General features: G+C 36.9%; 4 protein-coding genes across 9 annotated transcripts; 3 read left to right on the top strand and 1 right to left on the bottom strand.

Moving 5' to 3' along the window:
- Positions 1-270: 270 nt before the first annotated feature.
- Positions 271-2,689, top strand: si:dkey-238c7.16 (uncharacterized protein LOC559078 homolog). Its single transcript, XM_052583129.1, has 2 exons — positions 271-421; positions 1,535-2,689. The coding sequence occupies exon 2, from the start codon at positions 1,543-1,545 to the stop codon at positions 2,203-2,205; it is 663 nt and encodes a 220-aa protein (XP_052439089.1). The 5' UTR covers positions 271-421; positions 1,535-1,542; the 3' UTR covers positions 2,206-2,689.
- Positions 2,690-3,203: 514 nt separating this feature from the next.
- Positions 3,204-13,083, bottom strand: terb1 (telomere repeat binding bouquet formation protein 1). Of its 4 annotated transcripts, XM_052583125.1 has the most exons (22): positions 12,939-13,083; positions 12,749-12,825; positions 12,254-12,364; positions 12,011-12,139; positions 11,774-11,902; positions 11,582-11,642; positions 10,858-10,955; positions 10,582-10,710; positions 10,352-10,504; positions 10,137-10,268; positions 9,599-9,724; positions 9,146-9,261; positions 8,466-8,681; positions 8,082-8,362; positions 7,652-7,716; positions 7,430-7,525; positions 7,047-7,295; positions 6,564-6,605; positions 5,122-5,163; positions 4,714-4,763; positions 4,236-4,403; positions 3,204-3,554 (listed from the first exon to the last, which is right to left on the bottom strand). In XM_052583125.1, exons 2-22 carry the CDS (start codon positions 12,753-12,755, stop codon positions 3,492-3,494), a joined length of 2,463 nt encoding a protein of 820 aa, XP_052439085.1. In that variant the 5' UTR covers positions 12,756-12,825; positions 12,939-13,083; the 3' UTR covers positions 3,204-3,491. The 4 variants fall into 4 exon arrangements, with proteins under 4 accessions (XP_052439085.1, XP_052439088.1, XP_052439086.1 ...); XM_052583128.1 differs by lacking the exon at positions 7,047-7,295; XM_052583126.1 differs by lacking the exon at positions 9,599-9,724.
- Positions 13,084-13,286: 203 nt separating this feature from the next.
- On the top strand, positions 13,287-16,362 carry pdp2 (putative pyruvate dehydrogenase phosphatase isoenzyme 2). Its single transcript, XM_052582951.1, has 2 exons — positions 13,287-13,383; positions 13,893-16,362. The coding sequence occupies exon 2, from the start codon at positions 13,936-13,938 to the stop codon at positions 15,520-15,522; it is 1,587 nt and encodes a 528-aa protein (XP_052438911.1). The 5' UTR covers positions 13,287-13,383; positions 13,893-13,935; the 3' UTR covers positions 15,523-16,362.
- An 849-nt stretch (positions 16,363-17,211) lies between these two features.
- On the top strand, positions 17,212-27,402 carry si:dkey-30c15.10 (uncharacterized protein LOC559353 homolog). 3 transcript variants are annotated; one of them, XM_052583107.1, is made up of 24 exons: positions 17,212-17,329; positions 17,782-17,847; positions 18,077-18,253; positions 19,323-19,409; positions 19,512-19,684; positions 19,793-19,885; positions 19,974-20,054; positions 20,271-20,400; positions 20,953-21,380; positions 21,700-21,794; positions 22,457-22,586; positions 22,682-22,817; positions 22,923-23,087; positions 23,179-23,305; positions 23,432-23,480; positions 23,594-23,659; positions 23,752-23,784; positions 23,986-24,007; positions 24,089-24,198; positions 24,439-24,492; positions 25,066-25,152; positions 25,613-25,720; positions 25,800-25,936; positions 26,107-27,402. In XM_052583107.1, exons 2-24 carry the CDS (start codon positions 17,790-17,792, stop codon positions 26,267-26,269), a joined length of 2,709 nt encoding a protein of 902 aa, XP_052439067.1. In that variant the 5' UTR covers positions 17,212-17,329; positions 17,782-17,789; the 3' UTR covers positions 26,270-27,402. The 3 variants fall into 3 exon arrangements, with proteins under 3 accessions (XP_052439067.1, XP_052439069.1, XP_052439068.1); XM_052583109.1 differs by lacking the exon at positions 19,974-20,054 and having other exon boundaries at positions 17,213-17,329; XM_052583108.1 differs by lacking the exon at positions 24,439-24,492 and having other exon boundaries at positions 17,213-17,329.
- The last annotated feature ends 240 nt before the right edge of the window (positions 27,403-27,642 follow it).

Below are 27,642 nucleotides of genomic sequence, written 5' to 3'. Positions count from 1 at the left end.
CAAACTTGTGATTTGTAAATTCACAATAACCTGGCATGTAATGACAATTTTTATCCACCCAACGTGCATTAAAAAACAGTAGCTCAGACCAATGCAACTTCAGATTTAATGCACTCTGAATCCGCTTGTCTTTGTTCATATTTAGTGAAATGTTTTTTAAAAATTAGGTGTTTTGCCACGCAGATTTTCTTAACCGCTTGAAAAAAGCCGAATCAAGTTGGAAAAAAAAATCTGATCACATTTCTGTCGTCTAACTTTTCGAATCGGCTCAAATGAATCATTAAAAAGAATCAGTTCAAAAGAGTGATTCATCTGGAAACTGTGCATCACTATCTGAGAGTTTTCTCCTTTTGCACAGTCAGTCTCTCCATCCCAGATCCTGCCTCTGCTCGCGTTTCCACTCATTTACTGTTCAACGAAGGTAGGTTTTTACTTAATTACCAATTAGATTTGCCACGCATGCAAGACGGCAGTGTTTGCGTTTTGGATTAATACAAATAAGTATCTTGCTTATCTGTAGTCTCAGACTCTGCTTTGTCCTGTTGTCTCAGCTCTGATGCCACGTCAGTGGGGAAAATTATAACGGGTTTAAACTAACCATGTTTTTATTTATTTATTTAGCTTTAATTATTTAAAAAACTTATTTTGACAGTTTAAATTGTGCTTTAAACCTCTTTACAAGAGTGTGGTCCCCGACTGAGACCCATATTCAAAGGACTTAAGCAGCTGGAAGGTGTGGCCGAGATAAAATAAGAGTTTAAATGGTCTTACATATTAACTTTATAAATATATCTCAAAATAAATGAATATAGGTAAAATAATTAGACGTTTTTTTTCTTCTTCTTCTATTTAAAGTCCAGAGTATGCAAAATAAAAATATCTCTTTGTGCTTTTATTAACATGCATGCCAATGCAAGCTCTTCATGTCCATCATTGTGAGCTTGTTTCTCTTCCCTATTTAGTGGTCAATAAAACCACAGAAGAACATGATTCATGCTGCTTCCCAAATTTCAGCATCATAACTCAGACTTTTATCCAACATAGTTTTTCAAGATTGAAGAGATCTATAAAGGCTTATTCAGTTGTTTTTGTTACATGTTCTGCTGGCGATGTTTTGCATACAGTAAATATATGCAAAACACCCTGCACATGATACATATATGTTGTTAACTTTCTCAAATTGTGAAAACTTGAATAAGTTGAGAATTAAAAGTTGTATTTTTTTATTTATTTTTTTGTAATTTGTATTAATTTGTCATTCCTGATAAAGCAATTTCCTGTGGCATTCCTTTCCATTATGTGAGGTTTTATACTGTTTCCAAAACAGTAATCTGTATCTGTAGACTGTTTCTACAATATCTGTAGTCCAGTTTATAGTCGGAGAACTTCACCATGAAAATTTTGTTCTTGGCCAAGTGAGAACCTATTACTTTGTTCTCCTAGTATTTTAGAAACTAGTTAGACTGGTGTTGTATAGCTACATAAAAAGTTGTGTGAGTTGGCTTTAATAACTGTGATGTATCTCTATTGCAAGGGGCCAGAATGGGAGCAAAGCTCAGTCAGAAGAAGAGTGAAGCAGAGACAGTAAGTCCAGCTGTACAAGAGGGCTCACCTGTGGCTGAAAATGCAGAGCAGAAATCTTCTGAAGTCGAGGTTCAAGAGAGCATGCCTGCAGAAGAGAACACCGGTGGGTCTGGCTCTCCAAGCAGTGTTCTGCAGAGTCTTACACAAGCTGTAGGAGAAACGGTCAACGCAGTCACTGAACAGATTGCTGCACCGGTGGAAGATGTTGTAAACAAAGGTATTGAAGCAGTGGAGACCGCACTGGCATCCATCAGCCTGATTGAGAAGGAACCTGAACCTGAACAGAAGTCTGAACCTGTAGTAGATCTCGCCGATTCTGATGTTCTCCAAGAACCCAGCCTCTTGGATGACCTGCTGAAATCTCCACTCTCAGAAGCCCTCATTTCTGGAGTCACTATGGTGAGTGAAGCCATGACCAGTGGGATGGTTGAAGACAAAATTAGCAGTCCTGCACCAGCTGAGAACAAGGATTTGTTGGAATGTCTGGAGAAGGTGGAGACGCCCTCACTGGACCCTCTGGACTGTAAACTGACCCATGAATTCACAATCCCTAACTCAGATCCATCATTCACTTTGGAAGATATGGGACAGAATGCAGTTGATGCAGTCAACCTTATATAAACCACGACACTCGCCTCTAGAAAACAGCGGCTGGAAGATCATTACGTGCAATCATGTCGTAACAATATTCAAGAAATTAATGAACTTTTTTTTTTTTTTTTTGGGAAATTCAAGTAAATTGAAGTTTAAAGAATTTCTTAATCCTTTTTATCAGAAATATTGCCTTATTTGAAAGTTTGGACCACAGTTTAAAAAGCCTTGATGTTTGAAGATTATTATTAGTCAATGGAGCCAGTTCTTTCCTTCTGAGTTTTACACAACCGTGTCATGAAAGTGACATGTAAAACCAGCCAACTCATGCCTACCAATTATTGAAAAGCAGCAAACCAGCTGTCTTAATATCTTTTCTCGATGGTCTATTTTCTTCCAAGCTCTTGGTGATTGTGTATGAACCGTTCAGTCTCCCATTGGGGAAGAAGTAGAGAATGTATTTTAAATAATGATTGTAGTAAAGGAAAATAAAGATTGTAACACATCACAATAACATTGTTCCTTGATTTGTATTTTGTATTTAATCAAATATTGTTCGTGGTATGCATTCCTACAGTATCTTCTCAAACATCTGAGCAAAACATCAATATGTGAAAATAGCTTGATTCAACATTACTGCAATGCTTTTGGTGTTAGAAATAAAAATCTAAACAGAAGTATACGAACAATCCCAAAACATGGGAGTTTTCTGGGAAGATAACATGCACCATCTCCTTCAGTTTTCTCAGCAGAGCTTCTGGGGAGAGGGGCAACATTCTTTCCAGAGGAAAGGGGTCTCATGGGACAGGTTTTTTTTTTCAGGTTAACTTTCTGGCTCTTTTCCCAAGAAACTTTTTTAACTGAGTATTCAGTGTTGAACATGTATCAAAGTTTTGGATGAAATTTTTAGCTGCTTCCGTTTGTTGGAATCTCAAGGAAATGCCATGCCTCATTATCCTTGTATAACAGAGCTTTGTGAACTTCAGCCATAAGAGGAATGAATTTAGATGACATAGCTCTAGGGAATCTACGGTTGCACAACAAGTCAACTTTATTCAAATATACACACAGTATGAACTCCCATGCAAATAAAGTGGATTTGACAGAAAACAAATAAATGGGTAACTGATACACATATGTTACATTGGGGAAAAATATAACAACATTTAAAACTAAATATTTTTTTTCCTTTTCTCTTTAGTGCAAATGAAGCTATTATCTAACACATCACCTCGTTGTACAGCAAAATAAGGGCAAAACTCTAGGAACGAAAATATGCAATACATAAATAACAAATAGTGATTGCTGAAAATGAGTTAAACTGGTGATGTTTTATTTGTCTCCTGCCCCGTCAGATCCTTTGGCAAAGCTTTGGCTTTCTGTCAGTAAGAGAGAAAAAACCCAATCAAGATTCTGGACGATCAGTACTGGGGAAATGAAACAGGAAGCAAAAATATGAAATGTTCTTTTCTTTCACAATACAAGGCTAGATTGCACGACAAAGCCATGAAGGCACTGGCACGGCAATATAACTAACATCTGAAGGCCTCTAGATCTCATCGAGCCATATTATATCTGTCATGTTGTTCTTTTGAACTGAGAAAGACAACCAGAAGAACAGATTGTGTTATGCAAGTGTGACGGTGACACTCCATAGAGGCCACAGTTTCTTTAGCATTTCCTCTTAGTGAGATCATTCTTTCACTGGGAGTCTAATATCGGGTTGTTTAATCATTACTATTCACTTTGAATCAGTACATGGGAGCAAAAAAAAAAGGCTTTTTACCACAATAAAATACACTACTGTTCAAAAGTTAATCATCGCTTATGTTTAACAATTCTGCATTTATTTGATCAGAAATACAGTAAAAAGTTATGACTTGTTTTCTATATTAATTATATAATTAAATTGTGAAATTTAGCACTCTTCCAGTTTCTCACCACTGTAATGTAAATCTCAGTTGAAGCATAAGAGTGATTTTGATGTAAAATATTTTGACAGCCTTTGTTAAATTTACACACAAGATACAGTATTCAGGAAACTGTTGGTCATGTCATACCTGCATGTGTTGGTACTTCTTGGCCAGGTCTACATTGGTGCGTCCGGGCTGGAAGGGATACGTCCAGAGGATGGAGTTCCAGGAATGGCCAAACCTCTTCACACCAATTTTGAGGTACTGCAACTCATCAGCAGAAAAGTTCCGCCTCTCTCTCTGTCTGCCTGAAGACTAAAGCAGAAAACCTTCACAAATTCAAACATTTAGATAAAAATGGGCACTAAAGAGGATATGCATTATGCTTATGAGTGCACAAGTATGAAAGGTTCATAGTAAGTTTATTGTTTCAGAGGAAGAGCAAGTTCATCGATTTTATATTAGCATTTGCTTTGATTATCCTCATAATGTAATAAACCTGGGCATTGGATAATTGCCTGTGCAATTAAATTTTTAAAACAATATAAGATTTTCCAAGTTCAATGCAAGTCACGTTAGTGTGAAATCATGGTATATAATTCACCTAATACTAACAGTACCATACCAAAGTTTTCTTGAGATGGCTGTTATCCATGTTCTTTTTTATGCCTTGGCCTGAGAGAAAATGAAAAGAGAAAAATAGAGGAAGTGGAATTAATGAACCAAACCATACAAAATGTGTCCCTGCTGGTAACAGCAATACAAACGGAGAGACTTGCACAGACAGCAGGGAGGTTTATTGATCTTTAGAATGATTTAGTGGGCAGTCTGTGAAACTGCACACATAGTGCTGAACCCTGTACTAGTATCCTACTGAACAAATACACAGTGTTCTTTAGCAGGACATTCCTCTCAGCATGAAAAGCATTCTTATAACCTGGATCTCTACTTTTATCAAATGTATGGTGTAGTTTACAGATGTTTATTGTGGCACAGACATTATGAATGTTAAGGGAAAGAACACTTCTCTTACTGTATATTCCTCTCAGTCTTCTCAGGGGTGTGAGCCTAACACCTAAAGAGGGAAACACTGAGAATTAGAGAACAGAAAAGACTAACCAAATGCACTAAAGATACCATGTGAAAATGTCCTGTTCTTAAAGATTAAAGAGGCTTTTTTCTATGCAATAACTGGGACGTAATGCATCATAAAATCTCAATTCCACAGACCATTTGTCACATACTTTTTGTATTTTAATCATCTATCTGAACAGAGTTCCTATAAAACAGAATATAAACAGATCATCAGACTTTGGATGTTATTTTAAATTCCCAACACTTTCCAAACATACATTGTTGCTTTGGACTGAAGTATTTGCAAAAGGATTAAATGTAAATCATAAGGGTGTGTTTGTTCATATACAGTACAATACAGTCACATTGTTCCATCAACAAACAAAAACCTTTGTGTGGATGCAAATTCAGTGTGTGAACTTGTGTATTGTGTACACACTGATCTTGTTAAAGTGAAAGAGTTTGTGTGCTTGTGTCTGGACATATCCTCAGTCCTAATAACTAGAGGTCAGAACACACACTATAATCTAGTTAAGCATCTTCCCTACACATATGCTCCAACCATCTTCCTATGTAACTGTCTTTCTCTAACACACACACACACACACACCATTCTCTGTCATTAACTCGTTTCCTCCAGGCATTAAGATATCTAAAGTAATAAAAATACAAGTTAAAAATAATAATAATAATATAAAATAATTATTTTTTACAGTTGAAATGAAATAAAGCCAATTAATGCAATTAAAAAATGTAAAGTATCCATTAAGATAATCATAGAGTTACAGTAACAAATAATGGCTGCCAAATAAAAAATGGCTACTTTTACATTAGCACCAATTAGAATTGCTTATTAGTGCCATATTTTGACTAATAAAAATGTAAAGTAAAAATCTTGATTGGATTCCTGATCACCCTTTCCAGGTTTGATTATGGATAATGACTGGATGACAATGCATTACTCTTTACTTTACAATTATAGTGAGAACATCTCTAAAAAGTTCAGTAAGTCTTGAGGTTACAGGAAAAAAGCCACATCGGAACAACTGAACAGCACTCAAGAGACCACAACTCGGCAATAGCGGGAATGGAATGAGTGAGACTGAGGGGGAAAAGGAGGACAAAAGGAAAAAGCTGAGCACAAAGATGGAAAGACATTTCTGCAACATAGACAAAAGTCAAAAGCACAGACGAGTCTTGTGTTACATAACTACCTTATTCAATAATACAACCTGGCTCTTTGCACGCAGATCCACCGTTCATCAAATGTATGGGGCAGTTTGCAAGTTTATAGTGGCACAGACATTATGAATGTTACTTCTTCCCTCACCTCTAAACTGAAATATTATCTGAGAGCTACAGTTCTCCTTTGTCCTGAAATGGAAAGAAAATTTATCTTACTGTATATTTCTCTCGGTCTTCTCAGGGGTGTGAGACTAACACCTGGAGAAAGAAACAGAGAATTAGAGAGCAGGAAACAAGCACCAATGAACTAATATTGCAAATATAGCATGTGAAGATAAGTATACTTCTTTGCAATAACTGGGACATAATAAATTGTTAAATTGCATCTTGATTCCACAGACCATTTATCACATACTATTTGTATTCGATCATCTATCTGAACAGAGTTTGTATAAAACAGAATGTAAAAGGATCATAAGACTTTGTAATTGTATGTAATATAAAATTTCCAATTCTTTCCCAACATGCTTTGTTGCTTTGGATGAAAGCATCTGCTAAATGAATAAATGTAAATCAATAGGGCGTGTTTGGTTCTCCAGGCCTTGTTCTATCAAAGCTGCTTTTAAACATTTGAGGTCGGAGCAATTCTTCAACACTCCCAAAGACATTCTGGAAGACTATGTCGACGCCATCTCTTACATCTGTCTGACGGTTGGTGACTCAGCCTGTGTTTTTCCCTCTGGCTCCTCTCTGTATCCTCACTAGTGCTCTTTCTGTGTTTGTCATGTGTGTGTGTTTGAGTGTGGCTAGTCCTCTTTAACTGCTGGCTACTCCTAAATCGATCCTCAGCCTCTCGTAGCACCCGGTGAAAGTCACACTGAAACCTGCAGCTACGCAACACAGTGCCAAATGAACGACTGTCCATCTCATTCATATGTTTCACACAACCTGAGAGGGGGAAAGGTGCGTGTGTGCACATGAGAGGAAAGAAAAAACATGGAGAGTTCTGAACAACCAGAAAGTGGCAGTATAGTTTTATTATCTAATGTGTACTGTTTTTGTGTGTTTATATAGACACACACCTGCACAGCGTAGATCCCTGGGTTTAGAGGCAGAGGCCGGCTTCACAAACTTCTTAATTTCTCTGTCTAACAGCTCAGAGCACAGAGACATCTCATCTGAAAACAACAGAAAAGCAAAGAACTAGATTATTAATTAAAAAAAAAAAATGTGTAGGTGAAGAGAAATCAAAGGGTTTTCTGTGACTTAGCACAAAGCAAGCGTGATGTTTTATTAGGATTTACCATCAGAGCGAGCGTGTGTGCAATGGTTTCTCTTCATGGGATCAGGATGTCTGAAAATATCTGGGCTGAAACCCAAGAAATATAAAACGAGAGAAATGTCACTCCCTCGAGGGGAAAAATTTACTGACTCTGTCTTGAAAAGTCATTGACATGAAACGAATTATGTGTATCTGGATTTAATGTAAACATTCTACTCCTGAATAAAACTACTAGGTATGAGAAAAGCAAGAATAACTCCTACTATACTATCACATTTTAAAAAAATCTATTTGTTAACTTTTTTTAGTGTATAATATATTTTTGATAGAGATTTATTTGAACTCTTTATTCACCAAATTACATGTATTTTAACAGTGTGTTTCTCTAGCAAACTGTAAAAGCAAAACATTCATTTAGTTGGTTTAGGGTTTAGTTCCTCTTTAATGTTTACCCCTGTGTATCTCTGCCGCCCTCTATTGGCGTGCTGCAGTGCTGTAGAAGTTTGTTGCCATCATCATCTGAGTCTAGATTCATCATCTTGAATCTCTTTGCCACTCTTACAGACTGAATTTTCCTCTCCATGTCTCTCTTTTTCACATCTCCCTCCTGGGTGTCACTCCTCTCATTCTCTCTCATTAGTTCATGCTCTCTCTCGTTGCCCTTTTCACAGCTAGGGTCTTTGAAGTGAGTGACTTGGGAAGGATTCAAACACTCTTCAGTGCAGACAGACTGCTACTTACAAACACAAAACTAACAATTAACACAAACATACTCTCTGTTGTTGAAACTGCTGTAAACTGATGCAGAATGCTTAAAATTTACATGTCATTCTCACCGAGTTCTCTTTGTTGTATGGTATTTCGTTTGTGATTGGTCGTTCTAGAGGTCCTGCAAGGGTTGTGTGTAGCTCCCCACATACTCGATGGTAACCTTTGACCTTTCGCATCACGGAACCCTCCCACCATGCCTCATTACATTCCACAGATGAGGCCGACCTCTGATTGCTGCTCTGCTGGATTTCAGTGTCTTTTCCCCAAAGTTTCACACCATTCTTAAAATCAAAATACAAAATTAGGCAAATAAAGGAAAGAGGAAGAACTTATTCACAGCACAATCTTCCTTTTCCATGAAATGTAAGCTTGACTTAAAAATTACAAATCACCATAGGATTTTGGACTCTAAATTACTCACATACTTTGTCTATGGTGTGTTACAACAAATGGTTAAATTTTGTTTGTAAAGACTTAAGGTATTATGCACTAAATAACATAAGAATGCACTTGGAATTATTAAAGATTAATAAAAAAATTAAAAAAGAACTCAGATGCACTCAAAAACACTAAAATCTCTGTCTCATACATGTTATAACATGACTTTTACAGGGAATAACTTGGTAAAATATATAGGGACTAAGGGTGCTTTCAAACTTGATCAAACGAACCTGGGTGCACACCAAAAGCGATAGTGTGAAAAGCACCCTAAAACATCATAATATACATTCACAAACAGAAAAACCTTTTTCTCAAGGAGCTGAAGTCTCTGGAGGATTTCTCCAGCAGACCGCCAGTGACTCTCCATGTCACTCTCCTCCTGTAGATCCATAGGTGACAGGCCTGTGCCTAGTGATTCAGCTGGGTGGAGAATTAAAATAAATCTCAAATCCTCATGTGCCAAAGTGTCAGTTTAACAGAAGCAGGACATTAAAAGAAGAGTGTTGTTACTAAGTGCTGTGATGTGGTGAACTTAAAATTAATAGCATATAGACTTGAACTCTCCTGAAGAAATATTTTATTTTTTCTGGATTTTTCATTAAGAAATATATTTGCATTATTATATCAAGAAAAGATTTGCCACTACTTATTGCACTGTGAACTTTGTTTCCTGGCAAAGACTATTTTGAAATAATTTCTGCATGCTACTACAACCATATAGTGTGAATATGTACAAATATGAAAATAATTAACTCACTGATTCCCTTGCAGGTGTGCAGTACAAACATGGCTGCCTTTCTAACCTCTTCATCACTAGCTTCAGTGAGCAGTGAAATCATAATAGACAAACCTCCTGCCGACAACAACTGAGACTGATGCTCTACTGCACAGACAGGGAACAGACTAATTAAAATAATATACAAGATATGCATTTCCCAGAGGAAACACCAGTGCTTCAGATAGCAAAACAGTACAAGGTTATTTACAAGGTTTATTTTTGGTGAAAGAGATGCATGAAATAGAAAAATTTTAATTTAGTATATTATTTTAAATCTCTTTAAACAGCACATTTATTAAATTTAGTATATTATTTTAAATCTATTAAATCACATTTATTAAATTATCTACAATACAAAATTTGAATGGGACCTGTAGCTTAAGTGCATTGGGCTAAATAGCAGAAGAAAAAAAAAATAAGTAGCAGGAATTTGTCTCAAGAACATAATAATTTTTAGTGCAAATTATATTATTATAAATATTATATATTTACTACCATCTGGTACCCACACACTCACCAGAGGCATCCGTGAGGTGTCCAATTGTCAAAACCACAGCAAGCTGGTCTTGTGGGTCAAGGTTCGGGCTGGACAACAGACACAACAGCCCTGGAATGACCCTCAGCTTTGATAAAGAAGATACTAACTGCTCTGAAACAGGAAGACAAAAGAAATGGAGAATCCAATACAGCCAAGTAGTTCTCTTGGAGTGTGTGTGTGTGCATGTGTCTTACCATTGTTAGAGATGCAGGCAGAGAGTGTTTTAGTGATTACTGTAGCCATCTTACAAGCAGGAGCACTGTGTGCTGACTGAGACAACACTCTGGTAAGACTGTCTGAGAGTGAATCCAGGCCTCCCACTGACACGAAATACTCCTGAGCACAAGCTGAAAAGCACATATTTACATGAGAGCACTCCATGTGGCACTATATGTTAGTTTGTTCTGTTGTTGTGTGTGCTCACGATTGTTTGCAACAGTCATGCCAATAAATGAGCATATAGGCTGAGCCAGCTCTGCCCTGGGCAATGCCACTTCCTGCAGCCAGGTCTTCACCAGGGGAAACACATACATGCATGCATTCTGATTCTCCTCTGTCAAAAACAATGCATTGGAAGATTTTTCAACTGTTTATTTGCATGTGTGGAAATAAAAATGTTTCTCTCAATATCATTCTGAACAGACATACAGGATTTAGTGATGGTAAAGGGGTAGAGAAGGGATGGAGAACACAACCATACCATTTTGAGGGTTGTTGACAGAGCCGCAGAGAGCACTAGACACAGTGGCCCACAACTGCAGCTGCTCATGAGATGCGTTAAGATCTGGAAAACTATGCCTGAGAAGTTGCAAAAGAAAGAAAGTGTGTTTAACTGAACTTCCAGATTTTCCAGATTCACTTCAACAAAACACCAGACATCGAGTTTTAAATGTTCCTTCTTCACCAAGTAGGGGAGCATATTATGTTTTTTGTTTTTCCATTTATCCAAGATATTGTTTGTGATAGGTTTTCCAAGAAAATTCTATTTAAGTTTTTTAAGTTCAAAATCTCATGTTTAATTCAATACTTCTATACGAAATGTGCTTTTCAGTGTTCCAAACCCGTATGACTTTCTTTCTTCGGTGGAACAGTGTAAAGTCACTGAGGTCCAATATTGGCCAAAAGGTTGTTATTATATAAAGAAAAACAGTTTTAACATTATTAAGAAATATCACACAGAAGAAAAAAGTCATAAACAACTTATGACAGAATTTTCTGTGTTTGGCTAAACAATCCTTTTAAGCAAAAAGCCAGTAATTTCCAATGAAGAATACTTTAGACAATACATTTTCTCCATAAAACAGGTTTGAAAATTATGTGATCTTTTAACTAAAAACTGTAGTCCATCCCTTTCAGCCTTGTTTTAAAGGATACAAATAAAGGCAGAATAACTATGCATGTCTGAACAAACTTTATGCGTGTACCTGAACAAATTGAGCAAGGTTTCGATACACCTGGAGGTCTTAGCAAGAGTCTGTCCAGATCCTGGAACGGGAAACATACATAAACAATTTGATTGTGAATTGCCAACCTGTTCTTCCCCCACAAACTCTGCAAAAGCACAGTATCAGCACAAGAATGGTCTCATTGGACTAAAGTTTTATGGTAAACCTAACTGTTGTTGGCAACCAATACAGACAGCATGTACACCGCAACTCTTTTTTCCGTCAGAGGCATTTTCTCTTCCAGATGCTGTGCTAAGTCACGAAACGTCTCCTCTCTGCACAGTGACTGTTTACAGCTCTCTGCAAAGAAAGAATATGTATAAAGTCAAAAGTTACATTTCAAATATTAACTATTTAACAACACAATTATAAAACCACATGCATATATAATGTAAACTGCATACACACCATGTAATTCAGCTAAGGATGCAAGTGTAAACAGAGCAGTCTCTTTAACCTGAGAGAAAGTGCTGGACTTTGACAGGTTATAGATGAAGGAAATTCCTCCAATCTCTCTGAAGAACTCCACATACTGACCTAATACACAAAGAATCATTAAAGACAATCAAAAGGGTCATTAAAGCTAAATATTTTTTTTTAGGTTTGTATGAGACAATGTCAAATGAGTATGTTCTGAGCTTTAAATCAGACCGTTCTGTTTGCAGATTGAAATGATAGTGAGAAGAGCTTGTTTCTGTGATCCAGGCCATTTCATCTGGTATTTCAGACATTCCAGTAACAGACGCAAATCTGTCTTGGTAGCTGAAACGTGAAGACTGTTAAGTTCGTTAGCTTAGAAAGCAAAACTTGTACTTGAATCTATTAAACAGATGAGTATTGCGCAATAAAAAAACAAAACAATATAATATTAATGTTATGTTTCCACTTAAGACCAGGTACATTTGAACAGAACACAACCAGAGAAAGACTTGACGTCATGATATCATGAAAAAAAATGACATCATGATAACTGTTTACAGTTCAGTTTTGCACATCTTAAAGTTTCAAAATATTTAAAGATGCTTAAGAAAAAAGTTATGTAACGTTAATAAAAAATTTTATGATATAAGTTAAGTTTTATATGGTTACCAAAAATAAACTAACGTTACACATCCTGTTAAGATAAAAACTTTTTTTTATGCTCACCTTCCATTTTTTATTGTTGTAAATTACTCCTTAAACCATCCTTTCCACCAACACTATATCCCAAGTTATACTATATCCTGCAAAACAAAAACTAATATTGTTAGAATATGGCAACGTAACGTCAACAAATAACGTTAACAACTAAGTTATCAAATATTTCTTCAAATTCGGGGAACGTAACAATATTTACCTTCCTGACTCAGTTTGGTTATTTTGACTTATATCCACGACCCAATCCTAATTTTTTTACAGAATTAATTAAAAAAATTGTTGAGGAGGCCAGAATCGATGACACGAAAGACCAACGACATTTCAACGAAAGAGCCTCCTAATCCCGCTCCGCTCGTGCCGCTTTTTTGAATCACGTGACGTGATATGGAAAGACTGCATAGTTAATTAAATTAATTAATTAGTCATTAAGTAATTTATATTATTATATTATATATTTTTTTTTTAATCTGTGTGTATAATATATCATAAATGATTTAATTACTAATGAATTGCGTTTTTATATTACATTTCTATCTGAATGTTGGCTACACACGGCACTGTAGGGGGCGCTCTGAGCTCAATGTTTGCAACATGCTACGATGGAAATGAAAAGCAGAAGAAGATCATTCAGCGAGCTGGGCCAGGTATGTGTCTGTTTGACTCAGCGTTTACTTATATAAAAGCTGATATATTTAAAGAAAGTTATTATACAGATAATTCAAGAATAGGTGTTCGGTTACAAAAATTAGTAGAGAAACATCACAAAATATGAAAATTAACCATTACATTTGCCAATTATCACGAAAGCCATGTTAGCTTGTAAAGCCTTGTAAAGCTAGCACGTTTTACACTAAAACCATGAAGTAAACCGTGTTTATATGAATATAGATTTATGTCTTACCCCGAAAGACACGAGAAAGCCTTGATGTTGTATTTATTACATTGCAAAGGAGGCTAGATTTATTCTTTGAAGATTTTGCATTATGATAATTTTAACATTTAATAAGTGTTATTGGTTATATTACTGACGTGAGGCTGCTAAACTCAACTATTTCTGCAGCTTTTAATCGGCACGATGTCCGTTTGCCTGTGATTAGATCAACTTAAGACTGCCTGTTATTAAATATTGTGATTTCACATTGTGTTTTCCCAGATGCTGGAGTGTAGACTGCTTTGATAACTGCATCCAGGCAGTAATGTCTGGCTATTTGCGTTCAGGGCTTCTCCTTTACACTGGTGGAAGACATCTGACCAGTTTCTTCGCACCCAGCCACTGTGTTTTACCAGATACTCTGTGGAAAACCTGCCCGCTCCCTTATCAAGCCCGGAACTTCTCCTCCCGTCGTGGTCGATCAGATGGAAGGTCAGGACAGGACGGCGAAAACACACTGCGTGCTCCAAGACGTGAAATGGACTTCCAGCTGAGCCGGCTGCAGATCAATGCAGTTCTGTGTGCTAATGAGCAATCGGTTAGCATTCCAGAGTTTGATGGCCGTGGTGGTCCCAGTCCAGTGCTCAGGTTTGAAAGCAACCAGCTTTCAGCCAACACTCCGCTAGAGGACCGACGCAGCAGCACAAGCTGCCTCCAGACCCGTGGCATGCTTTTTGGCATATTCGATGGACACGGTGGACATGCATGCGCTCAAGTGGTCAGCGAGCGTCTGCCTTATTACATAGCTGTATCGATGATGTCAGAGTCTGTCCTGGAGGATCTAGAGGCCGCCATGGAGACCCTACGACCTGTGCCGCCCATTCTACAGTGGTACAAGCACCATAACGACTACAACTACAGGGAATCAGCAGCCCTCTACATTGATCATTTGCGTGTTTACTGGCAGGAGCTTCTGGCGAGTGAAGAACACGGTGATGGCATGCGTCCGGCAGATGCTCTCAGCTATGCGTTCCAGCGACTGGACACAGATCTTTCTCTTGAGGCACAGGTGCCGCTCGCAAATGACCTGATGCGGAACACGGCCATCCAGGCCGCCTTTGCTGGCTGCACGGCTTGTGTGGCTTACGTTGGACCAGAAGGTGTGCATGTTGCAAATGCAGGAGACTGTCGTGCAGTTTTGGGTGTCCAGGAGCATGATGGGAGCTGGAGTGCTTTGCCGCTCACGCAAGACCACAACGCTGCCAATGTAGCCGAGGTGGAGAGGGTAATGCAGCAGCACCCAGCTAGGGAACGCCCAACCATAATCGTAGACGACAGGCTGCTTGGGGTCCTGATGCCGTTGCGCGCGTTTGGAGACGTTCGATTCAAATGGCGTCGTGAGCTCCAGCAGAGTGTTCTAGAGAATGGAGACTCCGATTTAGAAGCATTAAATCTTTACCAATACGCTCCACCTAATTATCTCACCCCACCTTATTTAGAGGCCACACCAGAAGTCACCTACCACCGGCTTCGACCGCAGGACCGGTTTTTGATTTTGGCCTCTGATGGCCTCTGGGACGAGATGACCAATGATGAGGCGGTGAGGCTTGTGGCAGAGCATCTGACTGGTATTCATCTGCAAGCTCCTGTTTCAGCCAGTAAGCTCAATTTAGGACAAATGCACCAGCTGCTGCTGCAACGACGGGCCAGAGCAACACCTGCTTTGGATTTGAATGGAGCCACGCATTTGATTCGTCATGCACTGGGCACAAATGAGTATGGAGAGATGGACCAGGAGAGACTGGCAACCATGCTGGCTCTGCCTAGTGATTTAGCACGCATGTACCGAGATGACATCACTGTCACAGTGATTTATTTTAACCAGAACTTTAGCAAAACTACTAATCAATAAAGAACAAAATTTTTAAAGCTTCATATATCAGATTATATTTGAAGGATTGTTTTCAGCTTTGAATTTTTCAATGCTTTTTTAAAATGCGTTTTTCTTGTTCCTTGTTGTCTTTTATATTGTTGTGTACACTTAAAAATGCCTACAGCTGACTTTGAGTTTGCAAGCGATGCTTGCATTTCATTTAGGAAAAGGTGAATGCAAACAATGAGTAGAATTCATAATGGGTGACTCCCTTTAAAAAAAATTTGTGGGTAAAGTGAAGGTAAAGTCTTATTATGTTCATGTAGTTCTTTCAGCAGCAGATACAACTAACATGTAAATCAAAAAGCATCTCTATAATTAAGGCCAGTTATTTTTTCAGCTTACTTCTCTGGTGGGTATAGACCTGTTCTTGTGCTTTGGCCATTTTGTTGAAATGAGTGTGCGTTTATTTTGTTTACATCACTAAGATTATAATAAGGATAAAGATTCTACTTCTAATTTATTCTGTATATGTTCCATAAGACCTAAACTTTACTTGCATTAAATTTAATTTGTTGTACAGCCTGAGATTTTCATGAATGTAACACTTTGCACTTTGTAGCGACTGCAGGTGTGTCAAACTGCTACGGTGAATTACAAAAATACTTATCAATGATTAAACTGATATTATTTGCAGTGCAAAGTATGAAGGTCATAGGGACCAATTTTATTGAAGGCTGTATTATAAATTGCATTTTACATTAACGTTACATCCACTCGCAAGTACATTTCGAAATAATTTAGCTTTGTCAAAATTGCTGTTCTGTATGTGGATTTATGAAGTAAAACTGGTGCAGCCCAATGGTGCAAACAATGTTTTCCTTGTTTACATTTCTGTTATTTGTGTCTATATTCTTACTATTTGTTCTGGTCTAATGTGAGTGACAAACCTCAGAAACAATTTTTTGGAAATTTGGGAACAAAATAATATATTCACTGCAGAATTTTTTTTTTTTTTTTGTCTTCATATATCTATGATGTCCATTATAATCTGCCTCTTTGGTTATAAAAAATGTTTAATACAAATGATCTGTAGAATCAGAAGAGCTTTATTACCAAGTATGTTTATACACACAATGAATTTGACTTGGCGACAGGAGCTTCCAGTGTAGAAGAAAGTACAACATAGCGCAGAAATACATAGGAATAACAAAGGGATGTAATATAACAATAATATCAAAAAAGTGGAATCAAAAAATTAATTTGTTGATATTTCAGAATGCCACAAAGAAAAAAGCAACAAGGTTTTTAAATAAAATTATGCAAACTCACCTTAAAAGGATTCATATCAATTTCTTTGCCTGATCTGAATTCTGTGTCACATTTGTAGTGTAGAAAAGTTATTTGCTTTCTTATGAGAATGTGGATTTTATATTTATTCATTTGGTAGCCGCTTTTATCCAAAGCGACTTACATCTGAGGAATTTAAGAAGCAATTTACCATTAGATAATGATAATAAGAGAACAGAAAAATAAAAGGAATAGATTTTTTTAAATCACTTAGATGCTCACGGAAAAGTTAACGGATTTTGCTTCAGTTGATTTCTTAAATGTATCCGTTACAAAACATCCAAAGACAAAACAGGTTAGTATTATTGTTTAAATGTATGTAAATAATCTCTTTATTTTTATAACGCTGTCAGCCCACTGGAGGGCTCTGGAGAACTTGACATAAGATAATGCTTTGCGCCTGCGCGGGGTGCCCGCGGAAATTCAAAAGCTCGAGCTCAGCTGACAGTCACAGACGTTTGAAAAGTCCACAAACTGACACGGTTATTTTACTGAGGTAAGAAAGATATATTTTAACACCTAAACCGACGAAAAGGACTTAACATATTTAAAAGAATGCCATAAAATTTGAATCTCTACGATTCCGACCACTTTAGATTTCGTATTCTGTTTTGTTTAACAATCAATGACTGCTAACGTAACTTAGCTAACGTTAACTAGCAGCGCTTTGGCCTCACTGTCTCCGTAACGTTATGTGAATAACGATATACGTTATTTAAATGAAAAACTATTCCCGACGTATCAAAATAAAGACGTTGATATGAACATTTGGATTTGAAATGAACCCATTCAAATTGTTCTACACTGTGTAAACAAAGTTAGTAACACGTCTGTATGGAACAATTTTAATTCAAAGTCAGTAACGTTACCTATACGTAACCATAATCTTGATTTATGACTTAATTAAACATAAGTTCGTTGAATGTAAAGCTGTGTTTCTGCTGACAGGTGTTAAGATGGAAAATCAAAAGAGACCGAGAGATCCACTGGAGGAAAACATTTCAGCCTCTAATGGTAGGACTGTGTTTTCATCTGTCAACGCCCTTACTCTTCAAACAGACAATCCATTTCGGAGTAACTTATAGTTATTTGTCAATTGTTGTAATGTATAAGATATGTCAGCTACATTTGTAACTGAGCTTTATTTTGTATGTATACTGTTTAAGATTATATGCCATTGTCAGTTTAACCATTAATGCCACATCACATCAGTGTGAGTTATAAGTTACAAAATGTTTTGCAGAACTTGAAAATGTGTTGAAGAAAAGGCGGTTGGCAGCAGGGGGTGAGGAGAACCTGGACCCCAAGAAATCCCCTGCCAGGACACGCTTGAGATTGGCAGAGCTGGAGATGAAACCAGACACTCCTGCCATATCCTCCATCCGCTCCAGAGTCCAGCAACTCAGCCAGAGACGAGATGGTAGGAATTCAAATTTATCCTTTTGTAAAATCCCTCTGGCAATTCAAGTATATTTTAAACTTTATTTATTAATTGTTTTTTTGTTTTGTTTAGTTTTTGCTATTTTTCATCCAACCCCATGTCTTAAAATAGCAAGTTGATTTTCTAGTACATTTCAAATTAGTTTTGCTTAAGGTTTTATACTTTTTTCTTTTTTTTTTTTATATGTAGATTTATGCAGTTAAACTGGTACACAATGTTTCCTGATAGTAAACGATGTTAGTATTGTTGATGCTAAACTTTTAATATTTTTGTTAATGTCTGTTTTTTTTGGCCGGTTTGAGTCACAACCCAACCCTTTCTTTTTTGAAAATTTAGTAATGTACACTATTTTCACTGCATTTCTCTGCTTTTGTTTTTTACTGATGTCCATTATAATCAGTCTCTCGTATTATTAAATGTTGCCTAACTCAAATGATCTTACTATTACTATTTCGAAGCAGCATAAAAAAGAAGCAACCACTGCCATATTTGTTGTCACTGGACATGGAAATATGTTCGTTATGCCTATTTGTTATAGCAAGCCTACTACATATACCATTAAATATATTTAACAAACAATGTAAGCATATTAAATGTATCTGTTAATAACACATAGTTCTAAAACTTTAGAATTAGATTTTGTTTTTGTATAATCTAGTAATGTAATACTATTATTCTTCTTCTTCTTCTTATTCTTATTATTATTATGCATTTTGTATTTTGGATGGAGGCTACATAAAATGTTTGTACAATTAAAATGTAATTTGTCCCAATGCATGGCTATTTAAGGGAACTGCAAAAAAGACAAACTTGTGAAAAACCAATTAAATCATCTACAATGTGCACTTTTCCTAATATATATAATAAATATATATAATAAATTCGAATATAAAATAACTATTCATTCTTTCATATTGCACTTTTACACTTCGTCTAAGGGTGGAGAGAGTTTCTTTCTTTTTTCTTCTTTTTTAAAATAAGCATTTTTATGTAATGTTATCATATATCCAGAGTTTAGGAATGAATAGTCTTGTTTCTGTGTGATCAGTTGGGACTGGCTTAGTCCAGCGCTGCCTGTCTGACCCCGGGTCTGAGGGTTGTACCGGCAGCATGTCCTCGCAGATCTGTCGAATAGGTGAGAATTTACTTGCACAAAGACTTCACAACTGCTACTTCTTTCACTGCATTCTTTATTAAGGTTTGAATTGCAGCAAGCTGAATGTGTATTGTATGATAGGTGAGGGAGAGTTTAGCTCTCGCCTGCAGCGCTTCAAAGCTCCAACACCACTGAACAGCCCCAGTCTCTCCACCCCCTGCACACTCAATCTCTCCAGCTTTGTGCATGGCATTCAAAAGCAGCTGAACACTGCAGTGACACCCAGCAGTAAAGAGGCCTCCCGTATTCGCCAGGTAGATCTGTCCCACCCATCTGACCATCTTTTTTCAAACTGTTTCTGGAACAAAGAGAAAGATAAGTTTTGTTACTAAATCTCATCTCATTAACTGTCTCAAATGTAGGCACGTGAGAATGAGTTGAGTCAGTTAAAGGTTCAGCCAGTGGCAGAAAACATGTGGTTGAAGAGGAGTCTGTCTGACTCCTCCCTCACTGAGGTGAGCCATTTGTCTGTGTTTTTTTTTTTTTTTTTTTTTTGAGCATTTAGAAGTTTAGTCTCAAAGTAAATAATCCTCATTTTCTCAGAGGGCATCTCCATCCACATCCTCTCCCTGGGTTTACAGGAAAAATCGAAAAACCCAGTGGCCTCCATTACAGCCCTGGAGTGTGAGCATGTATTTGAGACAATTTATTGAAGTGTATTTGTCTTCTCAGCTTTTATTTTTGTCCTACTTTCTCACCCTTGGTTTTGAGGTTCACTGGGGCAAAGTGATTTGTTTGCACAGACTCACTTGGGGAGAACTGTTTTTTTTTTTGTCTTTCACGCAGTTTTATTTGTGTATATTGGGCACAGCCTAATTTCAGCTTTTGTCTGTTCTGCAGGATGAGCTAAAGGGAACTGAATTCAGCTCCTGTGAGCTTGACAGTAAAGTATTTGATGGAAGCCTGAACACCACACCTCCATGTTCTGTGGACATCCATTTCCCCAATGAAGAACTTTATACATCTACAGGTCAATGTGCTTCCTAAAATCTCTTGAATCTAACTTAAAAGGATAGTTCATCCAAAAATGAAAATTCTTCATTAATTACTCACCCTCATATCATTCCAAACCCTTAAGACCTTTAGGTCATCTTCAGAACATACATTTTTAATATTCTTGATGAAATATGAAAGCTTTCTTCATCCTCCATAGACAGCAAGGGTACTTCCACAGTCAAGCCACAGAAATATAAGGACATCTTTAAATTAGTCCATGTCTCATTAGTGGTGCAACCATAATTGTATAAAGCTACAAGTATATTTTTTTTGTGCACATCTAAGAAAAACAAAAATAACTTTATTTAATGATTTCTTCCTACATTGTGGTACCCTCAATAATGGCATTGGACTGTTATTTTTGTTTTCCTCTGTACACAAAGTATTCTCATAGCTTCATAAATTTATGATTGAACCACTGATAGTTTGACAAGGTCCTCACTACCTTTCTGTGAGTTGACCGTTGTAGTTACCCTTGCTGTATATGGGGGAACTATCCCTTTAACTACCATATTTACCAAAACAGAACCTGGGACTTTGAACACTTCAGCTCTGATTGACAAGATGTTTGAAGATGTCCTGCAGCATGCAGACAAGGAAGCTGAAAGTGAAGATGGAAATAAGGAAGAAGAGGTGGAGAAAGATGAGACCAATTCATCAGAGACTGAAAAGGAAGACAAAACAGAATCAGACACAGCTGAAAAGAAAGACAAACAGGAACCAGTCACATTAAATGAGGATCTTCTTGACCAGAGTGAGATGAGTGAAGAGAATACTGAAGCCAATTCTTCAACAGATAAAGAGAAGGAGCTACAGTCAGTTGATGACGGAGAAGTAGAAATGAAGGAAGAAAAGGAGAGCGGCACCATGGGTGATGAAGACTTTCTAACCCTGCCGCCCAGCTGTATTCTCTCTCCTCTCAGCAAATCTGTGGAGGCTGTTGTCACACCACTGGTATTGGTCTTATTTTTAGAGATTTTAATTGTACATCCAGTAAATCGGAGACTTTGCATTAAGACTTTGTGTGATCAGTGTATATGGTTAAATTTTATGTTGCCAATGAAATCCAAGTGCTTGTCAAAAATATTTTGATCAGAATGCCTTTTAGCATGATTATCCCCCTACTCATATGAAATTAAATGACAGAATTTACACAAATATAAAGATACATGCACATTTTAGTTACAGTGTAAGAGTGTAATGTATTACATAGATCTAAATGTATCAGTTGGTTAAGAAGACAATAAGTGTATTTTTCTGAATGTTTCTACAGAAGATTGAAATCACTGTGTCTAAGCCATCAGTACAACCACCCTCACCTGAAGAAATGACAGCTAGTCCTGCTGACAGTGTTCCACCTTTATACAGGTGTGCTCATTTAAATAATAACAATAATAATTTCCCTAGAGCCTTCTCATTTTGTATCACTGTGTTTGCCTAGCTTGGTATTTATTAATGGTAGTACATCTTTTACATTTTTTTTTTTTTTATACTAGCAGTGATCGACTAATAAATCAGCCATTTATTTAATAAATAAATACAGTAAAAACAGTAATATTGTGAAATATTATTGCAATTAAGAAGTAATTTACTCCTGTGATGCCAAAGCTGAAATTTCAGCAACATTATTCCAGTCTTAAGTGTTACATGATCCTTCAGAAACCATTCTAATATGCTGATTTGGTGCTCAAGAAATTATTCTTATTGTTGAAAATATTTTTGTGGAATCTTTGGTAATTTGTCTCAGCATTTTTTGATGAAAAGAAAGTTCATAACAGTAATTAAAAAATTAGAAATACAATTTTGTAACATTCTAAATGTCTTTTACTGTCATATTTGAACATTTTAATGCATCCTTGTCAAATAAGTGTTAATTTTTAATATTTAACATATAAATGTATATTAAATGACACCAAACTTTTGATTGGTAGTGCATGTCAGTATTCTATTGATCAAGAGCAACTTAGCTCTCTATGTATTCGTCAACCACTGATATTTACCTTTTTAATTGTTTTTCATACGATTGACAGCATTGACTCCTACCGCTCACAAAGGAAGATCCACCCCCTTTCTACTCAGAGCTTGACCCCTGGAGTTCAGAAGCAGGTTCCAAAGAATACTTGCTCAAAAAAGCCCATCAACATCAAGGAGAGAATTAAGGTTTGAAACTTAAGCTGGGAGCCTTATACTGTGGTATTTTAGGAGACTTCATGAATTCAAGATCTGATGCAGGTGATTGTATTTGGTCCATTAAGGCTTTAAACGAGGAGGCAGCCAAGTTGCAGACAATCATCACACAGACACTGCAGGCTCTGAGCTGTTGCAGTGATGAGGAACATGGAAAAGGTTCCCAGCAGGAGGCCGAGGCTGAGAAACTCCTGCTTGTCTCCAGTAAGTTGAGCATTTGTGAGCAAAGTGCATTTCTCTACTTGAACCTCCTGCAAATCTTTGAGACTGCATGCTCTGATTTGGCTCTCATTTGTCTGTTTCATGCAGGTGAGAAGCGAGCAGCCTTACTGGCAGAGGTTAGCAGGCTGAGAGAGGGTGAGTCTGGTGAACCAGTCTCCCAGAATGCACCTCCGCAGCCCTGCAGAGGCACAGTCAGCATCAGCAGCATCCAGCTGCCCCTCAAGGTGGAGTTTGTGTGCTCTGCTCGCACAGGTGAGCATTTATTTGTATTTATTAATGGCAGAAGATGAAAATTCAGGTCAATGTTCTTACACAATTTGTTATGGCTTCTGTCTCTATAAAGGGCATCCGACGCACTACTTCTTCGTTTTGATCCGTTATGGCCCATGTAATATTGTGGCAACGCCTTTGGCTACAGCTGCTGATGCCCAAAATGGAGACACCATCACCTTCCCAACTTCTGTTACACTGTGAGTCCACATTCTACACACAATGATTCTATGATGTCAGAGTTTAAAACTGCACAGTGCTTAAAGTGAAGGTTTTTAAATGCAACGTTAGTGATTTACACTGGCATGAATATTTTCCTTCCACAGACAAGACATTCGCTCAAGTTTTGAGATTGATGTTGAGGTCTACAGTTTGGTAGGTAGAGCTTGTGCACAACCAAATATGTTTTCATGAATTAAAAAGATAAGATTTTTTAACTTACATTTTCTAGTTCATAATTAGGTGTTATGTATTCCACTGTTTTTTAGTCCAGTACTCGGAGTAATACCTGCAGTATGAATGCTCAGCAGTTCCGCAGCTCAACAAAGTCAAGGGTTTGTAAATTTTTCACACATTATGCTGAGAAAACGGAGTGTTTTATTACTTTTGGCAATGCACAGTTGTTTTAAAATGTTTGTGTTTGTAGGTGACACCCAAGAAGATTCTCCACAGCATCACAGTATGTATCTAATGTCTGTATTTTCTGTATTTTTTGTTATGATGTTCAGAAAATTACATATTTTGAATTGTCACATAAGACACAGAAGAATACTTTCACCAACAATTCAGAAAGTCATTAATGGGGCACATTGTGTGTTTTTATATATATTGAATGTTAGATACCTTAAGCTCATTTAAATGTTTATTTTTGTTTTTCTAGAAATCTAACCAGAGTGTGACTTGTGAGTATTCCTCAGTTACTCATCTAATCACTGGCTGATTGGTGGTATCAGACACTGATATTTCTTTTCCATCTGTTATAGCTGCTACACTGCCTGGTCTGAGTGCCCAGCGCTCAAGTAACTTCACATTAGTGGGGTCTCACAAGATTACCCTGAATTCATTGGGACAGAGCAAGTTTCCTCTGGACAAGGTATTGATTCAGTAAAACTTTGTTCACATTAGTGAGTGTCCGTGTTGCTGTCCTCACCTTTTTGCACACTTGTTGCAGCATCACCCAGTTTTTTTTTTTTTTTTTAGTATTGTATACACTTTTACACGTTTAATTTTCAGTTAAGTGAAGGAGATCAGTGGTTGTTCTATGTTGTGTTTGCACTGTGGTGTGGTTCTGTAACTGGGTTTCTGTCCATCTCTCCTGTTTCTCTCCACTCAGATGAAATTTGAAGGCAAAATCAGGCGACTCCTCGGAGATGAGTTTCAGGAAAAGGTGTCACTCTTTCCACCATAGTCTCTGTTTCTGCTTCATTAATCCCCTGGCCTGTGCAATGGTCAATAAAATGACAATGGCTTGATTAATGACATTCATAACTTGCTTTAGGATAAATTAAACCGATATCCCCACAATTACCCTCTCTTATTCTCCAAATGTTTTGTATTTTATTATGGAGATATGGAATTTTACCTCCAGACCTATAAAATGTAATAAAAATGTATATTTTTAGTAATAAATTTAAGTAATTTAAAGAAATGTAATACTTTTATTCAGCAAATATGTATTGAATTGACCAAAAGTGACAGTAAAGACATTTATAATATTACAGATGATTTTTAAGTAACTGCTGTTTAATATTTGGCTAAAATATTAATAAATAAATATTAGTAATTTAAATTTTAAGCATTCAGAAATAGTGGCTGTTCTAGAGATTTTTTTTCTTAAAGCTTTACTGTAATGAGATTTATCCATTACTAAAAATGTGTACAATATTGCTGATTTTTTTAGTGCACATCTGTTGTTGTTTTTATCCCGTGTCGTGACTAACCTATTCATTACATTCTGTAGGTTCCCTTCCTCTCTCCTCTAGAGGGCCACATCTATCTGCGGCTGCACAGTGAGGGCCACTCTAACGTCCAGCATCAGGGCTTTTTGGTGAGTTGGTGTGTATGATTTCCAGACACTGACCAATGTTTTATTTTTAGCTTCTTTTTTTTTTTTTAGCACACGGAAAAGGCACTTACCATATCTGTAGTCCCCTGACTAATTTGTATATAAGCAAAAAATGTGAAAATACAGTTGCCAATACATATTTGCCATGCAGATATGTGAAAGACGTTAGCAGTTTATCTTCATAGTCGCAGTCTGATCCATTTGAATGCAAGTTTGAGAACTGCTTAGGGCACAAGAATATAAAATGCTGAATAGTAGAGCTGCAACTGGGTCTAACCGGTTACATTAGTACTTTATTTTAAATTATTAGGTTTGTCTATGATCTCTCAGTTTGTTTTTAATGTATTTTTTTCAAATTTGATGTGCTTAATGAAGTGTGTCTATAGGAAGCGTGCTGTGTTTTTGTGAAATTCAAGCTGTAACTTTCTTTCTCCTTCTGTAGACCATGTTTGAGGATGTGAGTGGCTTTGGATCTTGGCAGAGGTTCTACTTCCTTCTAGAAGGAGGACACCTGCTCTACTGGAACTACCCGAATGAGATGGGCAACAAGGTGGGGTTGTGTAATTATGTGTGTAAATATGCAGTCTCCTTGTAATATATATTTTTTTAATAAGTACCTTCTCTTCCAGCCAGCAGATGGCAGTCTCTCTATCTTTGGCTTCTGCAGTGTCAGGCCTGTGGAGCGAGAGTGCTGTGCACGGCCTTACACCTTTGAATTAGTAGAGACTAACACCCTCCAGCAAGAACACAGCCAGGCCTTGAAGAAGTAATGCATCCATGAATTTACTAAAAGAAAGAGTTCGGCCAAAAATTTAATTCCACAATATGGAAGAATGATCTGCTACTTCTGTTTCATTGTGATTTTAACATTTAAGTATCAGTTTGCAATAGGAGTATTGGTTTTAATTCAAATCTAAATTATCTTTTGTTGTTCAGGTGCTGGTTTTCAGCGGACACACGGGAGGAGAGGTCTGACTGGATGGAGAAACTGAATCAGACCTTACTGGACTCTGTAACGTGGAATAGGAAACCAGTTTCTAACGATAACATGTCCAGCACGTCCTCTAACACCGGAAACTCTCGTGAGAGTATCCTGTAACACAACACACACGTGAACCCTCACCATGCAACACTAAGAAAGGAGATCTCAGAGAACATCATATATGGCACTAAAAAATACATGAAGAGCTTCTGAGAATAGAAGTTGCCAAACAGAATGGTTTTGCATAGTAGTGCATCAAAATCTACATAAATACATACTACTTTGGAAGAAGCGTATATTATAGTGGCTTATTTGTTGAGATTTCTGATCTCTCATTACCTCTTATAGATTGTGCTATATTTTAGAATGGTTTACCACACTGTAAGGATAGATTGATTCATTTTCAGTCTCCAAGTCTCCAAAGTGCCTATCTGAATGTTTATTTATCTCCCGCCTTATTCAGACAGTTGCTTATGATTGAATGATCAACTGAAATGCTTTACATTTTAAATGCAATAATCTGTTTCAGATTATGCTTATGTATGAGAGTGTCCTTAATTACATGGTATAGTTAAGTTTACTGCATTAGTAGGGAAGCACTACTTGTCTGCCTTCGTCTAAAACTTTTTATGTTTATCGCTTTATCAATTACTCTGGGTTTAATATATGTGACTGTAAAACTTTATTATTATTATTGGAACGTACAATATATGAAGTATGTCTCGATTCATACATCTTATTTTTCTCTGAGGACATTTTCATGTTCATAGTATGTCTCCTTTGCTTTTGATTTTGAAAAACATTGATTGTTTACTACATAGTACCTGGCCGTGCACTATATCCAGTGAGGTGTATATTATATTTTTAGGACACAGTCTGGACAACATAAACTAAACGATTGCGTTTATACCTAATCTGATGGTCGTTTGGGGGTTCTTGGGTTAAAATCTGGAATATGCAAGTATACGAATAACACTACAGAGCTGTCAGTCTGAAAATGTCATGTGATAATTCATGCAGGGGAATAGAGAGTGATGTACAACCTTATGACTACTTTGAGGTTTATTTGAAGCTTTTTTGCAAAAGTGTTTACACCCTAGGGACTGAAACTGATCGGAAACTTTTCTGTGTCATGTCTATCCCATATATGTGTTTTTGCCAAAGGGTCTCATACTATCACTATGTTTAACTATATAAAACCATATGAAATATACTGGTAAAGGTACTATAAAATAAATATGCCTGTTAAAGTGTTTGTTTTTCTTTTACACTTGGTGTCGGATCGTATAGTTTGTCTCAATAGATTTATTACAAGACATAATTTAACTTACATGTGCAAAGTTGTCTGGTTAGAAATTGCTTTAAACAATAAAGTCATTAGTTGTTTTATCCAGTAAGTTTATACGATTCAGCAGATAATTAGCTTTAGAGTTAGTTCACCCCAAAATAAAATTGTCATTCTTTACCCATCCTCATATTATTCCAAACTT

The sequence above is a fragment of the Carassius gibelio genome, chromosome B18 (genome assembly GCF_023724105.1).
Source record: "Carassius gibelio isolate Cgi1373 ecotype wild population from Czech Republic chromosome B18, carGib1.2-hapl.c, whole genome shotgun sequence".
Lineage (NCBI taxonomy): Eukaryota > Metazoa > Chordata > Actinopteri > Cypriniformes > Cyprinidae > Carassius > Carassius gibelio.
This window is presented reverse-complemented; position numbering and strand designations above follow the sequence as displayed.